We start from the raw sequence: 17,657 nt of genomic DNA on the forward strand, positions 1-17,657 counted from the left end.
CTCAGAACAATTACCATAGTATCATTAAAGATCGCTGATCACTTATCACCATAACAAATGTAATAATAATGAAATCATTTGGAATATTGCAAGAATTGTGAAAATGTGACACAGAGACATGAAGTGAGCAAATGCTGTTTGGAAAAATAGCACTGATGGACTTGCTTGACACAAACCTTCAATTTGTAAAAAATGCAGTATCTGTGAAGCCTAATGAAACAATTTTTGTCTGTATACAAAAAGTATGTCAGACAGCTGGGTCACAGTAAAAAAAAAAAATATTGTATATTTAGAGTGTAATTAGAACTACAGAAAGAGAGGAAAGAGAATATGAAACAGAAATAGTATTTGAAGTGATAATGCCAGACAATTTTTCAAAATTTATGAAAGACATCAAAGCTATACATTCAAGATCAGGTAGAAGCCCCAAGTAGGATAAATATAACACAAAGCACACCCAGATACATCATAGTAAAACTGGAACCAATCAAAATAGAAAAGATTAAAAGCATTCACAGCAAAAAGACAGAAAACCTTCAAATGGACAAGACTGTCACTTGACTTCAAAAGAAAAGATAAGAAAATGGAAGATAATGGAATAACATTTTCAAATTATCGAGTGGAAGAAATGTACCAATCTAGAATTCTAAACCTGGAGAAAATATCCTTTAAAAAGGGAAGGCAAAATAAAGACATTTTCAGACAAACAAAAACTGAAAGAGTTCATTAGCAGTTATCCCAGCTAAAAGAATTTCTACTTTAATTCTTTGGGTAGAAAGCAAATTATCACAGAGACAGAACAGAGTGAAAAACAAGAGAAAGAGGAAGATATGTTGGTAAATCTAAATAAATATTAACTGCATAAAATTAGAAGAGTAATGGTCCTGTGTGAACAAGAGCACAGTAAGCATCAGAGTATAAAGGGAGTTGACATATTTTAAGTTTTCTTAGAATACTGAACCTACTACTGTTCTGAAAGTTTAAGACAGAATAATTGAAATAGGCCTTCAGTAAGTTAAGGCCACTACTCTCTAGGACAACTACTAAAAGAATAGGAAAATATAAAACGAATAAGCCAGTAAAGAGGAGAATGGAATAAAAATATTTAACCAAAAATAAGGCAAGAAGAAGATGAAAATGAACACAAAACTGATAGAACAAACTGAAAAAACATCAGGTGGCAAATTTTTATTTTATTTATTTTTTGGCCAATTTTTAAAAAATTAATTAATTATTTTTGGCTGCCTTGGGTCTGTTGCTGCATGCGGGCTTTCTCTAGTTGTGGCAAGTGGGGGCACTCTTCGTTGCGGTGCACGGGCTTCTCATTGTGGTGGCTTCTCTTGTTGCGGAGCACGGGCTCTAGGCGTGCGGGCTTCAGTAGTTGTGGCACACGGGCTCAGTAGTTGTGGCTCACGGGCTCTAGAGCGCAGGCTTAGTAGTTGTGGCGCACGGGCTTAGTTGCTCTGTGGCATGTGGGATCTTCCTGGACCAGGGCTCGAACCCGTGTCCCCTGCATTGGCAGGTGGATTCTTAACCACTGGACCACCAGGGAAGTCCCTCAGGTGGCAAATTAACCGTAATCACTATTTACATAACATGTAAGCAGAATATGCTAATTAAATACAAAGTTGACAGAAAGTGTGTCAGAACTGGGTTGTGTACAGTTCTATATATGACATTGAGAAGTCCTCAAGTCTTCTGTTAGTTACTGGTACTCTGTCTTTTCCCCCTGAGATTGGGAATGGGATAAAAATATCCACTATCACCGCTTGTGTTGTTTTGAAGGATCTGGCCATTCTAGGAGGAAGAAAGAGAAATGAAGACCATTAAGAATGAAGGAAAAAAAAAAAGCTGTTATTACTATGAACGGAGAAATCCTAAAAGAATGCAAAAGTTAATAGAATTAAAAATTGTCTTTAACAAGGTCCCCGGATTCAAAGTCAGTGTAAAAAAGAAGTAACTTTATATTTCTATGCCAATAATAAGCAATTAGAAAATAAATATTGAAAATTATATTTACAGTAACATCAAAAACCATTAAATGCCTAGGAATATACTTAAGAAAGGTAAGCAATACCTCTACACAGATGTTTTAGAAACATTCCTCAGTGAAGTTAAAGGCCACCTAAGGTATATACTGTCTTCATGAAATGAAAAGGTCAGGATTATAATACCATGGAATGGGATGGTGATACTATAATGATGAAAATTATCTGCAGATTTATAGTTCAATACAATAGGTATCAAAATTCTAGCCAGATGTGTGTGTATATGTTGGGGTAGAGTGGTATAGGGAGAAGAGACAAGCTGATTGTAAAATTTCAGTAGAAATGCAAAAGGGTAAGAATAGCCAAAATCATCTTGAAGAAGAAGAAGATGATGATGATGATGATGATGAAGTAGTCGTAGGAGGAGGAGGAGCAGCGGCAGCAGAAGTCATCATTACAGCCACTTGGAGGGCTTACGCTGCTAGATATCATACCTTGTTACAATAATTAAGAAAGTATGAAACAATAGATTATATACATATGATTTAGAACAAAAGTAACAGTAAAATCCTGGAGAATTTCCTAATATTGGATTTGACAGTGTATCCCTACATGAGAAATCAAAAGCACAAACACCAAAAAAAAAAAAACCAAAAACAGATAAATTGTACTTCATCAAAATGTAAAACTTTTGTGCATCAAAGGGCATTATCAAGAAAGTGAAACCATCAACAAAATGAAGAGGAAACCTACTGAGGGAAAATATTTGCAAATCATGTATCTGATAAGGGGGTTAATATCTGTATTATATAAATGACACATATAACTCAATAGCAAAAAAACAATTTGATTAAAAAATAGGCAGAGACATTTTTCCAAAGAAGATAAACAAATCATCAGCAGTTACATAAAAGGTGCTCAACATCAGTAATCATCAGGGAAATGCAAATCAAAACCGCAATAACATAGGACCTCACTCCTGTTAGATTGGCGAATATAAAAAAGACAAATAACAAGTGTTGGTGAGGATGTGGGAATATAAATTGTTGGTGGTGGGAATGTAAATTGATGTAGCCACCATGAAAAACAGTATGGAGGATCTTCCAAAAATTAAAAATAGGAAAAAAAAAAGTTTAAATAGAAGTACCATGTGATCCAGTAATTTCACTTCTGAATATTTATCTGAAGGAAATGTGAATACTAACTCAAAAAGATACCTGCACCCCCATGTTCACTGTATCATTATTTACAATAACCAAGACATAGAAGCAACCTAAATGTTCATCTATTGGATGAATGGATAAAGAGAAAGTGGTGTATATATACAATGTAATATTATTCAGCCATAAAAAAGAAGAAAAAATCTTGCCATTTGTGACAACACTGATGGACCTTGAGGGCATTATGCTAAGTGAAATAGACAGAGAAAGATAAATACTGTGTGATCTTTCTTACACACAGAATCAAATCTAAAAAACACCAAATAACAACAACAACGACAACAAAAACCCCCAAACTCATAGATACACAGAACAGATTGGTAGTTGTCAGGGGCAGGGGATGGCTGATGTGCAAAATGGGTAAAGGGAGTCTTCTAAAGGTACAAACTTCCAGTTATAAAATAAATAAGTCAAGGAATGTAATGTACAGCATGGTGACTATAGTTATTAATACTGTATGGTATATTTGAAAGTTTCTGCTGAGAGAGTAGATTTGAAAAGTTCTCATCACAGGAAAAAGAAATTGTAACTGTGTGGTGATGGGTGAAAACTAGACTTATTATGGTGATCATTTCACAGTATATGGAAATATTGAATCATTGTACATCTGGAACTAATATGTTATATGCCAATTATATCTCCTTTTTAAAAAAAAGAATTATCAATTTGAAAAAAAAGTGAAAAGTGAACCTGCAGAATGGGAGAAAATATTTGCAAATCATATCTGATAAGAGACTTTTATCTAGACTCTATAAAAGAACGATTACAACTCAACAAAAAGACAACCCAATTTTTTTAAATGGACAAAAGACCCAAATAGTCATTACTATTAATAGTTGCTATTGTAATAGCTTTTTCTTTTTATATTTTTGTATTGTTTTGTATTTTGTAAGGTATGTTCATTGTTTTTTTAGACATGATACTGTCGCACATTTAATAGACCATGTTATAGTGTAAACATAACTTTTCTATGCACTGGGAAACCAAAAAAATTGTGTAACTCATTTCACTGCAATATTTGCTTTATTGTGGTTGTTTGGAACCATACCTGCAGTATCTCAGAGGTATACCTGTTTCAGCTTGCTCATGCCTCAGTTTTGTTTTCTTCTGACCCATCTTTGAATTTACTCATTCTCTCCAGATTTGTCTAATCTTATGTTAAACCTATAAATATGAATTCTTAATTGCAGTTTTAATATATTTTCTGTAATTTCCTTTAGTTTTTAAATATAGTTTTTAGTTCCCTGCCAAAATTCTTTTTCTTATTATTTAATCCTTGAACATCTTTAATTATGTTAAAGTTTATGTGTGTTAGCCTCAATATCTGGATCTCCAGGGGCTCTTTTTCTCTTGTCTGTTTTTCGCTTGATTTTTGGTCAAGTCTTATCTTGCACACATGTTATTTTTGATTGAGCTGTAGACTTTGTGAACAAAAAATTGTAGAGATAATTTGAGGCTCTGGATGATTTTATAATTCTTCCAAACAGGATTTATTTTTGCTTCTGACAGGCAGTTGAGCTATTGTCAGATCACATTCATTCAGTCAAGACTGCAGTGATTGGAAGCTAGGCTTCAGTTTTTGACAGGCTGATTCTTTTTCTGGTCACTTTTATGTCTAAGATGTTTTTATTTGGGATCCCCCCACAAGTCTAGGGTTTTTAACAAGGACTCTACTCTTTATTGAACTCAGAATTCCACTTTTTTTTTCCTTCTACCTCTGTGACAGTGATGAAAACATTGCTCAACCTTTTAACCTTTTTCACTTTCAGAATCAGCCATCATTTATGTAAGAAAAGCAATTTTAGTGCCAGACTCAAATCTCTTGATTATTCTCCTCTTTTGAAACTTTGCCTGCAAAGATTCAACACCCATGAACTCTTAGCACCTGGTTTTATTATTCTCCAAACTTTTCTTCCCGTTTCTTTCCTGCCCCAGGTAACCACTTTGTTGAATTTTGGTTTATTATTCCCTAACTAAAACAAAACACCATTTTACCATATATTTATCTCTAAACATGTACTTGTTTAATTTTGTTTGTTCTTGAAGTTCATAAGAGTTATTTTATACCGTATATATTCTTGGGTGACTTGATATTATCATTATGGATATGTTTCTTAGAATAACCCTTGTTGTCAAGTCTAGCTGTAGTTCATTCATTCATTCATTACTCTGTATTATATCACTGTGTGAAATATCTCTTATTCTCCTAATGGACATTTGGAGTATTTCCATTTCTTTCCTCTTTTGAACAGTGCTCCTGTGAATTTCTTATAGAGGCCTTCTGATGCATATGAGCACAGATTTCTCCAGGGTACATTCACAAGAGTGATATAGTGATGAACATCAGTTTGTACACATATTTAACTTTTCACTTTATTGCTGAATTATTTTTGAAGATGGTTGTTAAAACTTATTTTCCTCTCAGCAGTGTATAACACACATTATCGTCAGATTTCTTAATTTTTGCCCATCTAGTAGATATAAAAGTGTCTCAGTATAGTCTTAATTTGCATTTCCCTGGTTACTAAAAAAGTTTATATGTCTAGTCATCATTCATATTGCCTCCTTTCTGAAATTCCTTTTCATGTCTTTTGCTTTTTTTTCTTGGATTGTTTGTCTTTTTCTCATAGGTAATCTTTACACACACTAATATTTTTTCAGGTACATGTTGAAGTATGTTTCTAAAATGCATAAAATCTCATTTATGGTGTGTCTTTTTACTCCCTTCATTGTGCCCTTTGAACAAAAGTTATTAATTTTAATTTAACTACATTTATCATTCTTTTCTCTTGTAGTTAATGCTTTTATATCTTGTTTAAGAAATCATTTCCTATGCCATTGTCATAAAAATAGTCTCCCATATGTTCTAAAAGTTTTAAAGTTTTCTTTTCACATATAAAAATTTTAATCCATCTGGAATTGATTTGTTTGCTTTTTCTTGTATGCTGTGACTTAAGGATTCCATTTCTTTCTACTCTCCACTAGGGTAACCAACTTTCCCAGCAGAATTTATGGACTGATCTCTCCTTCTTCCAGTCATCTACAGTGCTAACATTCATATCATACACAGCCTCTATTCTTTCCCATTGCTTTGTTTGTTCATCTACAATGTGTCTTTCATTAAAGTTTTATAATTTTCTCTGTAAAGAAAATTTAAATATTTCTCTTACACAACTTTGTTAGGTATTTCAGTTTTTAAAATTATTTTGTTTTGTGGTGGATTTGGGGAATTATTTTGTAGTTTTTAATCTCATATCATCTTGTCTTGCTAAACTCTTTTCTCTTTACTTTTCATCATAATTATGAGAAAGGCCAGTTCTGATTTTTTTTATCCTTAAATATTTTATCTCTATGTATTTCCTTATATTTCTATATGTATTTCCTGTACTTACCTTTTTTCATCTCAGCTTCATCTATCAGTTTTTGAAAGAGGTATATTCAAGTCTTCTGCTGTGATGATGAAGTTTTCGGTGTTCTTTTTTTAAAAAATCATTTTTCTTTTGGTTTGTTTTGAAATTATACTGCTAGTTTTACAGATGTTCATGAATTTTATATCTTATGATGTAAGATTAAAGAAAAGTACATCAATATCCTTTTTATATTAGTATCCCATATAAATCCATATCCCGTTTAAATGCTTTTAGATCTTGACTAGTGTATTTGTCCATTAGTTTTAGATTTTTTCTGTCTTTGGTTGTGTTGCATCTGTTGTGGTTTCATTTATTATTTTTGAACCTGTCTATTGGTCTTACTTATGATAACTTTCTGTTTGAACCTGTCTATTGGTCTTACTTATGATAACTTTTTTGTTTATTTTCTATTTGTAATAATTTATGCTGATTGAATTTTCTTGTGAATTAAATATTTTAGTGGAGTGCATCTTTGAATAATTTGTTCAAAATGGCTCGTAATTTGTGAGCTTTCTCTCTGATTTCTGAAAATATTTTCCTCCTCATTCTTGAAGATTAGAATTCTATTTTTCAAGTAACTTGGCTAACAGAAAATTCAGAATATTGTTTTTTGGCGTGTAAAGAAATCTGAAGTTGATATGGTTCTTGTTTCTTTTTTGGTAGGTTCCTCCATGCAAGCTTTGAGATTTTTTGGATATTCTTAGTTCAGAAATTTCATCAGTATGTTTCTAATGAGATCCTTATTTCATTATTTTCACTTCACACTTTGAAGGCACTTCTCAGCTGAAGAATTAATTCTTAAGCTGTTTGTAAATAACTCTGTGTGCTTGGGGAGTTTGCCTTCTGGATGTTTGAGCTACCTATCCTGTTGCCAGAGGGTTACCTGAGGTGCTCTTTGATTTCTGTTTCCAACTGGAAATTACTCATGTCAGGTTGAGGTAAAAATGGGATCTCCAGTGTTCCAAGATTGGGTTCAGCTCTTTTGTCACCTTATTTAATTTCCTGGCTGCTACTGTAAATTCACATTTCTTAATACCTTCAGTTTATCATCTCAGGGTTATACTATGATTGTGCTGAAAAAAAAAATGGCTTTTTGGAGGGTGTTTCCTTCTGTGCTTTTCTGGAGTTGTAAGCCCTCTTACCTCTGTAAATTTTTTTTTTACTGTGTATTTTGTTTTTCGAAATTTTTCTTTGGTTTTGGTTTTTTGGGGGGCCCCTTTTGTTTTCCGGCCCAGCTAACTGGTGTGTGTTTACGTGCATGTGCGTGTGTATGTGTGTTGCCATTTTGGTGGGATTTAAGTAGGAAGACACTAATGTATGTTTTCTGTTACTTCTGCAAACCTTTATAATTGTTCCCTGCTCAAGATTTTTTGCAGATGCCTTTTCCTTCATTTATGAACTATAGCTGACCCTTGAGCAACATGGACGTTAAAGGTGCCAACCCTTTGTGTCGTGGAAAATCCTAATATAATCTGTAGTCAGCTCTTTGTATGTGGTTCCTCCCTATCCACAGGGCATTTCTGATTCAATCAACTGTGGATTGTGTTTTACTGTAGCATGTGTTCATTTAAAAATCTACATATAAGTGGACCTGCGCAGTTGAAACTTGTCTTGTTCAAGGGTCATCTGTACACTTTTTGGCTCCATTGATTTTTATCTTAGTCCTTGCCAACTGCCTTAAATAATTGAAACAGTAGACTTAAAAGGGATTGAGTAAGGAAGTATATATATAAGTGGTTAAAGTTGGTCCTATCTCACACCTACAAAGAACCAGCTGGTGATGGATGTATAAGGTTCATTTGTGGTGCTAGTGCAGACAGGCCTTTCAACCTTTATGAGTAAGTAACAGAAAGCATAGTCATGTATAATGACTGTTCTTGCAGAAGATAAAAATTTCATTCATTCACTAAATATTAATTACACATGAGAATGTGTATTTGTGTTTTAAAGTCCTTAATTTTTGTTTAGCTTCCAGGAAAAAAGACAACTAAGCTTTGGGTTCCAGATGAAGAAGTTTCACCTGAGACAATGGTCAAAGTGAGTGATATGCATAGATCTGTTGATTTTAATATATTTAATATACTGTATTATTATAGGTGTTAAAATGTCTGTTCCTGTTATAAAGATACAACTATTAAAATCATTCAGGTTTTTATATTTATTGTATGACATTATCCTCTGTGCTGTGAGAGTGTAGGGCAATAATGAGAAACTTGAGGCCTGTGGGCAGCTGCACATAATCTAGTTTGGAAAACAAAAAGTTTGAAAACTTCCTCCATGTTGCTGCTTCTTAGATATCCACTTTTTAATGGGAAAAGACAGTGCTGGTTTTCTTATGTACAGTCTCCTATTCAGCAAAGATGGTCGTCCAGGTTTTAAGACTATTCATCTTTTCCATGGGATTTGATATACTTTTTTATTTTTATTAAAAAAAATTCAACCTGTAGTTTCTTCAATTAAGAGTTATGGGTAAAGGATTGCTCATCACAGCTGTGAAGTATTGCTTTACTAAAACTGTCTGTACTCTGTAATGTAGACCTCATATCAAGCCACTGCCCAAGGTGTAAAGGCCAGGAACAAATATATTAAATATTGTTTTTCTAATTATAATTTCTTGCAAATCATTTCGTTATGTGTGTATTTGTTTATGTTTCATATTGTGAACTACTTTGTCACATTATTGCAGCTTCAGATTCTGATACTATTTCTCCAGACCTGTAGGGCAGTCTTTCCTTTAGCATCATTGAATGATGCTTGAAACTTTTGAGTTCCAGTATAAACCTGTTTTCTCAGCATTGGTCTCAAGCAGCAGTTTTGTATAGTTGGGCAGCACTGCACTAGAAGGCGGGCCGCCTGCGCTTAAGTTCATGGTTACAAAGTGGCCCAGGAAGAGGATCTTAAGACTGTTAGTCACATGCCACTGTTCAAAACCCATTTAGCTCCGGAGCCTCAGATCTGTAAAAATTAAGATATAATATGTGAAAAAGAGGTAATATGCACCCCTTTGAAAAGGGCTGTTGCAAGCCTTAGAGGCAGTAACAGGTTTTAAAGTACTAAGTACTTCATAATTGTCAAATGCAGTACAAATGTAAGGTGGTATCAACTCTTAGACACAAAAGATCGAATATAATTTTCAGTCAGGATCTTTCTGAACTAGGGAAGTTAACACGATTTTACTGTGGGTTCTAAAGAGAGTGTTTGTTGGGGAAACATTTTTTAAAAAGCAAAAAGAACCAGTTTTTAGATAAATCATTCATTTGTCGACTACCTGGGGGTGAGACATCTTTAATTTAAAACATTCAAAGTTATCTTCACACATGGAGAAAAAAATAATTTTTTTCTTTCCTTTTCTTAAAAAGCATCTGTTAAAGACATTTCTTCATTCTTTTTCAAGGCTGATATAGAATTTCTTTAAATGGTAGCAATGTTTTATTTGTCAATTTATATTTTAAATAGATTCAGGCTATTAAAATGATGGTTCGATGGCTACTTGGAATGAAAAATAATCACAGTAAATCAGGAACTTCTACTTTAAGATTGCTCACAACAATACTGCATAGTGATGGAGACTTGACAGAACAGGGGAAAATTAGGTATGTAATTACAACTTCAGAGTTCTTTGGATTACACACTATTTTAGCATCTGGTGTAATTGTTGAATGATGGTTTCTTTTTTAAAAGATAATTAATATTGCTTTGTAGGTATGCATATATTTTTATTGTAATAGGCTTTTGTATAGTGGTTATTTCAAAATGACAGTCTCATGTCTAGTGCAAGGTACTGCTGTACAATCTTAAGTATTTTAAACAATAGATGTTTACTTTTTTGAATATCTAATGTGAAAATGTTAGTGTACCAATCAATAACTGATGTTTTACATTCTTGTTAATGTCTAAAGCTAAAAGAACAGACTGTATAGAAGGCAACTTACTGAATCTGTTTCCAGAAGTATAAATATATGCAAATGTGAAAAATGCACTTGATGCAGATTTTTTAAAATAACATACCTTTTTGTTTGTTTTGTTTTGTTTTGTTTGAAAGATGTATAGTATAGTGACTGAAAACATGAGCTCTGGAGCCCAGATTCAAATCCTGTCACCACCTCTTAGCAGCGAGGTGCCTTTCAGCAAGTTACTTTAACCTCTCTGTACCTCAGTTTCCTCATCTATAAAACAGAGATAATGATTATGCCTATCTCATCTAGCTGTTATGATAATCAAATAAGTTAGTATATTTAATGTATTTAGAACACTGCCCAGCACATAGTAATTAGAAGTATTGATGGTGGTAGTGGTTATTATGTCAAGGTTAGCTAAAATTTAGAAGTTTGTCCTCTGTGAAAACACAAGTGCCATTTATTGTCTCTATTGGTAATAAAAAATGTGAGAATAACTTCCCCCACCTTAACATATGTATCTAGCTTCAAGTCTTTAGGACGAAATATAAATGGTGATTGCCAGCTGCTTAATACTTTTCCATCTTTGTTTCTTTTCTTCTTATATGTTTTGCTCATTCTGTACTTTTTGCATAGAATATTAACAGTAGCACATTCTTCTCAAACAAATCAAATAATAAGAAAACTCTGTAAAGCATTCCACATGTATAACTGATTTATTTACCTTCCTTCAGTCTAATTAGTTGTCTTCACCTTCTACTCTTATAATTACATGCTAGCGTTCAAGATTTACATAATAATTAGAGAAAAATTTCCTTAGTATTAATACGTTTTGTCTTAAATTTATTAATTACATTATTTATATGCATATTTAGATCTCACCTGTTTTTTTTTTTGTTTGTTTTGTTTTTTTAATCTATTTTTGGTTGCGTTGGGTCTTCGTTGCTGCGCGTGGGCTTTCTCTAGTTGCGGTGAGCAGGGGCTACTCTTCGTTGCGGTGCGCGAACTTCTCATTGCAATGGCTTCTTTTGTTGTGGAGCACAGGTTCTAGGCACACGGGCTTCAGTAGCTGTGGCACGTGGGCTCAGTAGTTGTGGCTCACGGGCTCTAGAGTGCAGGCTTAGTTGCTGTGTGGCATGTGGGATGTTCCCGGACCAGGGCTTGAACCCATGTCCCCTGCATTGGCAGGTGGATTCTTAACCACTGCGCCACCAGGGAAGTCCCTCACCTGTTTTTATCCATGGTATTCTTTAACAAAATCACGTGTGTACTTGAATTCTGCACATGTATTTGACTTACATTGGGTCTGCTTTTTTTAAAAAATTTTATTGAAGTATAGTTGATTTACAGTGGTGTGTTAATTTCTGCTGTACAGCAGAGTGACTCAGGTAAACATTTATATATATATATATATATATATATATATATATATATCTTTTCATATTTTTTCCATTGTATTTTGTCACAGGATATTGAATATAGTTCCCTGTGCTATACAGTAGGGCCTTGTTTGTCCATCCTATGTATAAAAGTTTGCCTCTACTAATCCCAAACTCCCAATCCTTCCCTCCCCTACACCTCCTCCCCCTTGGCAACCACAAGTTTATTTTCTATATCTGTGAGTCTGTTTTTGTTTCATAGATAATGTTGATTCATGTCATATTTTAGATTCCACATGTAAGTGATATCATATGGTATTTGTCTTTCTCTTTCTGAGTTACTTTGCTTAGTATGATAATCCCTAGGTCCATTTGTGTTGCTGCAAATGGCATTATTTCATTCTTTTTTGATGGCCGAGTAATATTCCATTAATATTCCATTATATACACCACATCATCTTTATCCATTCATCTATCGGTGGACATTTAGCTTGTTTCCATGTCTTGGCTATTGTAAATAGTGCTGCTGTGAAGATAGGGGTGCATGTATCTTTTTGAATTATAGTTTTGCCTGGGTATATGCCCAGGAGTGGGATTGCTGGATCATATGGCAACTCTGTTTGTAGTTTTTTGAGGAAACTCCATATTGTTTTCCATAATGGCTTCACCGATTTACATTCCCACCAATAGCATAAGAGGGTACCCTTTTCTCCACACCTCTCCAGCATTTGTTATTTGTAGACTTTTTAATGATGGCCATTCTGACCAGTGTGAGGTGGTACCTCACTGTAGTTTTGATTTGCATTTCTCTAATAATTAGCAATGTTGAGCATCTTTTCATGTGCCTGTTGGCCATCTGTATGTCTTCTTTGGAGAAATGTGTATTTAGGTTCTCTGCCCATTTTTTGATTGGGTTGTTTGTTATTTTGTTGTGGAGTTGTATGAGCTGTTTGTATATTTTGGAGATTAAGCCCTTGTCAGTTGCATCATTTGCAAATATTTTCTCCCAGTCTCTGGGTTGTCTTTTCATTTTGTTTGTGGTTTCCTTTGCTGTGCAAAAGCTTTTAAGTTTAAGTAGGTCCTATTTGTTTATTTTTGGTTTTGTTTCTATTGCCTTGGGAGCCTGACCTAAGAAAACATTGGTATGATTTATGTCAGAGAATGTTTCACCTTGGTTCTCTTCTAGGAGTTTTATGGTGTCTTGTCTTTAAGTCTTTAAGCCATTTTGAGTTTATTTTTGTGTATGGCGTGAGGGTGTGTTCTAAACTTCATTGATTCACATGCAGCTGTCCAGCTTTCCCAGCACCACTTGCTGAAGAGACTGCTTTTTCCCCCACTGTATATTCTTGCCTCCTTTCTTGAAGATTAAGTGTGTGGGTTTATTTCTGGGCTCTTTGTTCTGTTCTATTGATCCATATGTCTCTTTTTGTGCCAGTATCATGCTGTTTTGATTACTGTAGCCTTGTAGTATTATCTGAAGTCTGGGAGGGTTTCCTGCTTTGTTCTTTTTCCTCAGGATTGCCTTGGTAATTCTGGATCTTTTATGGTTCCATATACATTTTAGGATTATTTATTTTCATTCTGTGAAAAATGTCATGGGTAATTTGATAGGGATCCCATTAAATCTGTAGACTGCTTTGGGTAGTATGGCCATTTTAACAGTATTAATTCTCTTCAATCCAAGAGCATGGGATGTTTTTCCATTTCTTTGAATCATCTTCAGTTTCCTTTGTTAATGTTTTGTAGTTCTCAGCATATAAGTCTTTCACCTCCTTGGTCATGTTTATTCCTAAGTATTTTATTTTGGGGGGTACAGTTTTAAAAGGGATTGTTTGTTCACATTCCCTTTCTAATATTTCATTGTTAGTGTAAAGAAATGCAACTGATTTCTGTATGTTAATGTTGTATCCTGCTACTTTGCTGAATTCATTTATCAGTTCTAGTACTTTTTGTGTGGAGTCCTTAGAGTTTTCTACATATAATATCATGTCTCCTTTGTTGAAGATTAATTGTCCATAGGTGTGTGTGTTTTTTTCTGGACTCTCTGATAATTATCGTTATGTGTGTGTGTAACAATTTTACCTCTTCCCTACCAATTTGAATAGCTTTTATTTCTTTTCCTTCTCTGATTGCTTTGGCTAGGACTTCCAATACTGTGTTGAAGAGAAGTGGCGAGAGTGGGCATCCTTGTCTTGTTCCATATTTTAGCAGGAAGGCTTTCAGCTTTTCACTGTTGAGTATTATATTGGCTGTGTGTTTGTCATAAATAGCTTTTATTATGTTGAGCTATGCTCCCTCTATACTCACTTTCATAAGGGTTTTTATCATGAATGGATGTTAAATTTTATCAAATGCTTTTTCTGCATCTACTGAGATGATCGTGTGGTGTTTGTCCTTTCTTTTGTTGATGTGGTGTATCACGTTGATTGATTTGCGTATGTTGAACCATCCTTGTGACCCTGGGATGAATCCAACTTGATCACGGTGTATGACCTTTTTTATTTGTTGTTGGATTCAGGTTGCTGATATTTTGTTGATAATTTTTGTGTCTATTCATCAAAAATATTGGCCTATAATTTGCTTTATGGTGATGTGTTTGTCTGTTTTTGGTATCAGGGTGATGGTGGCTTCATAGACTGTCTTTGGGAGTGTTCCTCTTTAGTCTTTTGTAAGAGTTTGAGAAGGATCAGTATAAGTTCTTTTTTGTATGTTTCATAGAATTCCCCAGTGAAGCCATCTGGTCCTGGACTTTCGTTTGTAGGAGTTTGTTTTCTCAGATTCTGTGTCATTCTAGTGGTTGGCCTGTTCAAGTTATCTGTTTCTTCTTGATTCAGTTTTGGTGGGCTGTATGTTTCTCAAAAGTTGTCCGCTTCTTCTAGGTTCACAGTATTGTTCATAGTATTCTCTTATTTTTTTTTTTTTTGTATTTCTGTGGTATCAGTTGTGATTCCTCATCTTTCATTTCTTATTTTGTTTATTTATGTCTTCTCTCTTTTCTTCTTGGTGAGCCTGGCCAGAGGTTTGTCAATTTTGTTTACCCTTTCAAAGAACTAGCTCTTGGTTTTATTGATTTTTTTCTATTGTTTTTTTAATCTCTATTTTAGTTATTTCCTCTCTGATCTTTATTACCTCCTTCAGTCTGCTGACTTTAGGTTTTGTTTGTTCTTCTTTTTCTAATTCTTTTAGGTGGTGGGTTAGGTTCTTTGAGATTGTTCTTGTTTCTTAAAGAAGGCCTGTATTGCTATGAACTTCCCTCTAAGAACTGCTTTTGCTGTATCCTGTAGGTTTTGTATGTTTGTGTTTTCATTGTCATTTGCCTCAAAGCGTTTTTAGATTTCTTCTTTGATTTCATTGTTGCCCCGTTGGTTTTTTAGTAGCATATTGTTTAGTCTCCATGTAATTGTTTTTTTTCTCATTCTTTTTCTGTAGTTGATTTCTAGTCTCATGCCACTGTGGTCAGAAAAGATACTTGAAATAATTTCTATACTCTTAAATTTGTTGAGGCTTGTTTTGTTCCCTAGTATGTGGTCTCTCCTAGGGAATGTTCCATGTGCCCTTAAAAAGAATGTGTATTCTGCTTTTTTTGGCTGTAATGTACTGAAGATATCAATTAAGTCTAACTGTTCTGTTGTATCATTTAGGATCTCTGTTGCCTTATTGATTTTCTGTCTTGAAGATCTGTCCATTGATGTGAATGGGGTGTTAAAGTCTCCTACTATTATTGTATTCCTGTCAGTTTCTCTCTTTTTTGTGTGTTAGTATTTGTTTTACGTATTTGGATGCTCCTATATTGGGTGCATATACGTTGGCAAGTGTAATATTCTCTCCTTGTACTGATCCTTTTATCATTATATAGTGTCCTGTTTTATCTTTCTTTATAGCCTTTGTTTTAAAGTCTGTTTTGTCTGATATGAATATTTTGACTCCCGGTCTCTTGTCATTTCTGTTTGCATGAAATATCTTTTTCCATCCCCTCACTTTCAATCTGTGTGTGTCCTTTGCCCTAAAGTAGGTCTCTTGTAGGCAGCATATTGTAGGCTCTTGTTTTGTTTTTTTTAAAATCCAATCTGCCACTCTATGTCTTTTGATTGGAGCATTTAGTCCATCGACATTTCAGGTAATTATTGATAGACATGTATTTATGGCCATTTTAAACCTTGTTTTCCCATTGATTTTATATTTCTTCTTTGTCCCTTTTCCTTCTTCCTTTTGTGGTTTGATGATTTTCTTTTGTGTTATTCTTATGTTCTCTTCCTTTTTGTTTTTGTGAATCTATTGTATGTTTTTGATTTGCGGTTGCCCTGTTTTTCAAATACGTTAACACTTTTCCTATATCTCCTTGCTTTAGACTGGTAGTCATACAGGCTCAAACAAATTCAAAAAAAAAAATGTATGTTTTCTTACTCTCCTCCGGCACATTTCATGATTTTGATGTTCTCTTTTACATCTTCATGTTCACACTTTTGTTGTTCATTGTGGTAATCATCACTTTCACAGAAATTTTTTGATGTTTTTTTAATCTGTGTACTTGCTTATTTAAGTGATTTACTTTCCAATTATGACTTTCTCTTTCCTATAGAGTCTTACATCTTTTCTACTTAGAGAAGACCTTTTAGTATTTCCTTTAGGATAGGTTTAGTATTGCTGTATTCTTTTAGTTTTTGTTTGTCTGAGAAATTCTTTATCTTTCCTTCTATTCTAAGTGATAATCTTGCTGGGTAGAGTATCCTAGGTTGCAGATTTTCCCCTTTCAGGAATTTGAATATATCTTGCCATTCCCTTCTGGCCTGCAATGTTTCTGTAGAGAAATCAGCTGATAGCCTTATGGGGGTTTCCCTGTAATTAACACTTTGTTTTTCTCTTTCTACCTGTAGAGTCTTCTCTTTATCTTTAACATTTGCCATTTTTCTTATAATATGTCTTGGTGTAAGTCTGTTTGGGTTTATCTTGTTCGGGACCCTGTTTGCTTCCTGTATCTAGATATCTGTTTCCTTCTTTAGGCTTGGGAAGTTTTCAGCCTTAATTTCTTCAAATACATTTTCAATCCCTTTTTCTCTTTCCTCTTGTTCTGGAATCCCTATTATGCGTAGATTGACACGCTTTATATCGTTCATTTTTTTTTCATTTGGGTTTCTGTCTGCTCTTCTAACTGGGTGATTTCCATTGTTCTATCTTCCACATAACTTATTCCTTCTTCTGCAGTATTCATTTTGCTATTCATAGCCTTTAGTTCAGCTTTCGTCTTTTCAAATGAATTCTCTATTTTTTCTTGGCTCCTCCTTATAGTTTCTAGGTCCTTCTTACAGTAATCTGCATCTCTGTCTATAGCCTCTCTTAATTCCTTCAGTATTTTCATTATCTCCTTTTTGAACTTGGTGTCTATAAGATTGAAGCAGTCTGTTTCATTGTTTGTTCTTTCAGGGCAATTCTCTTGATCTTTTATGTGGGAGTGGTTCCTCTGCTTCTTCATTTTACTTATATTTCTCTTGCTCTATGAGTTTAGGAGAAACAGTTATATACTGTCGTCTTGGAGGGTATTTTTATGTGGGAACGTCCCTGTGTAGCCTGCGTGGGTTTAATATTTTTTGGTGTGAGGGCTGTTTTTAGTATGGATGCCTGCCACCCCTTTCCTCAGTGTATGCTGGCCATTATCCCCTTGATAGGAGGTGTGACTGATGTTGTGGTGACCAGAGCCTGCACAGGATATTGACCAGGGCCTTCTCTTTTCTCTGTGGTTGTCATTGCCCTGTCGGGGCAGGGTCTG

General features: G+C 34.3%; 1 protein-coding gene across 5 annotated transcripts in view; it reads left to right on the plus strand.

Annotated features, from left to right (window-relative positions):
* Positions 1-17,657, plus strand: part of PDS5B (PDS5 cohesin associated factor B) — a 193,716-nt gene that overhangs the window by 147,192 nt on the left and 28,867 nt on the right. For all 5 annotated transcript variants that reach the window (XM_068526734.1, XM_068526735.1, XM_068526738.1 and 2 more), the window contains exons 22-23: positions 8,587-8,655; positions 10,075-10,211. In XM_068526734.1, the coding sequence (XP_068382835.1) occupies positions 8,587-8,655; positions 10,075-10,211 (206 nt within the window). The remainder of the gene's footprint in view (positions 1-8,586; positions 8,656-10,074; positions 10,212-17,657) is intronic.

Source organism: Eschrichtius robustus, chromosome 18, assembly GCF_028021215.1.
Source record: "Eschrichtius robustus isolate mEscRob2 chromosome 18, mEscRob2.pri, whole genome shotgun sequence".
Taxonomy (NCBI): Eukaryota; Metazoa; Chordata; class Mammalia; order Artiodactyla; family Eschrichtiidae; genus Eschrichtius; species Eschrichtius robustus.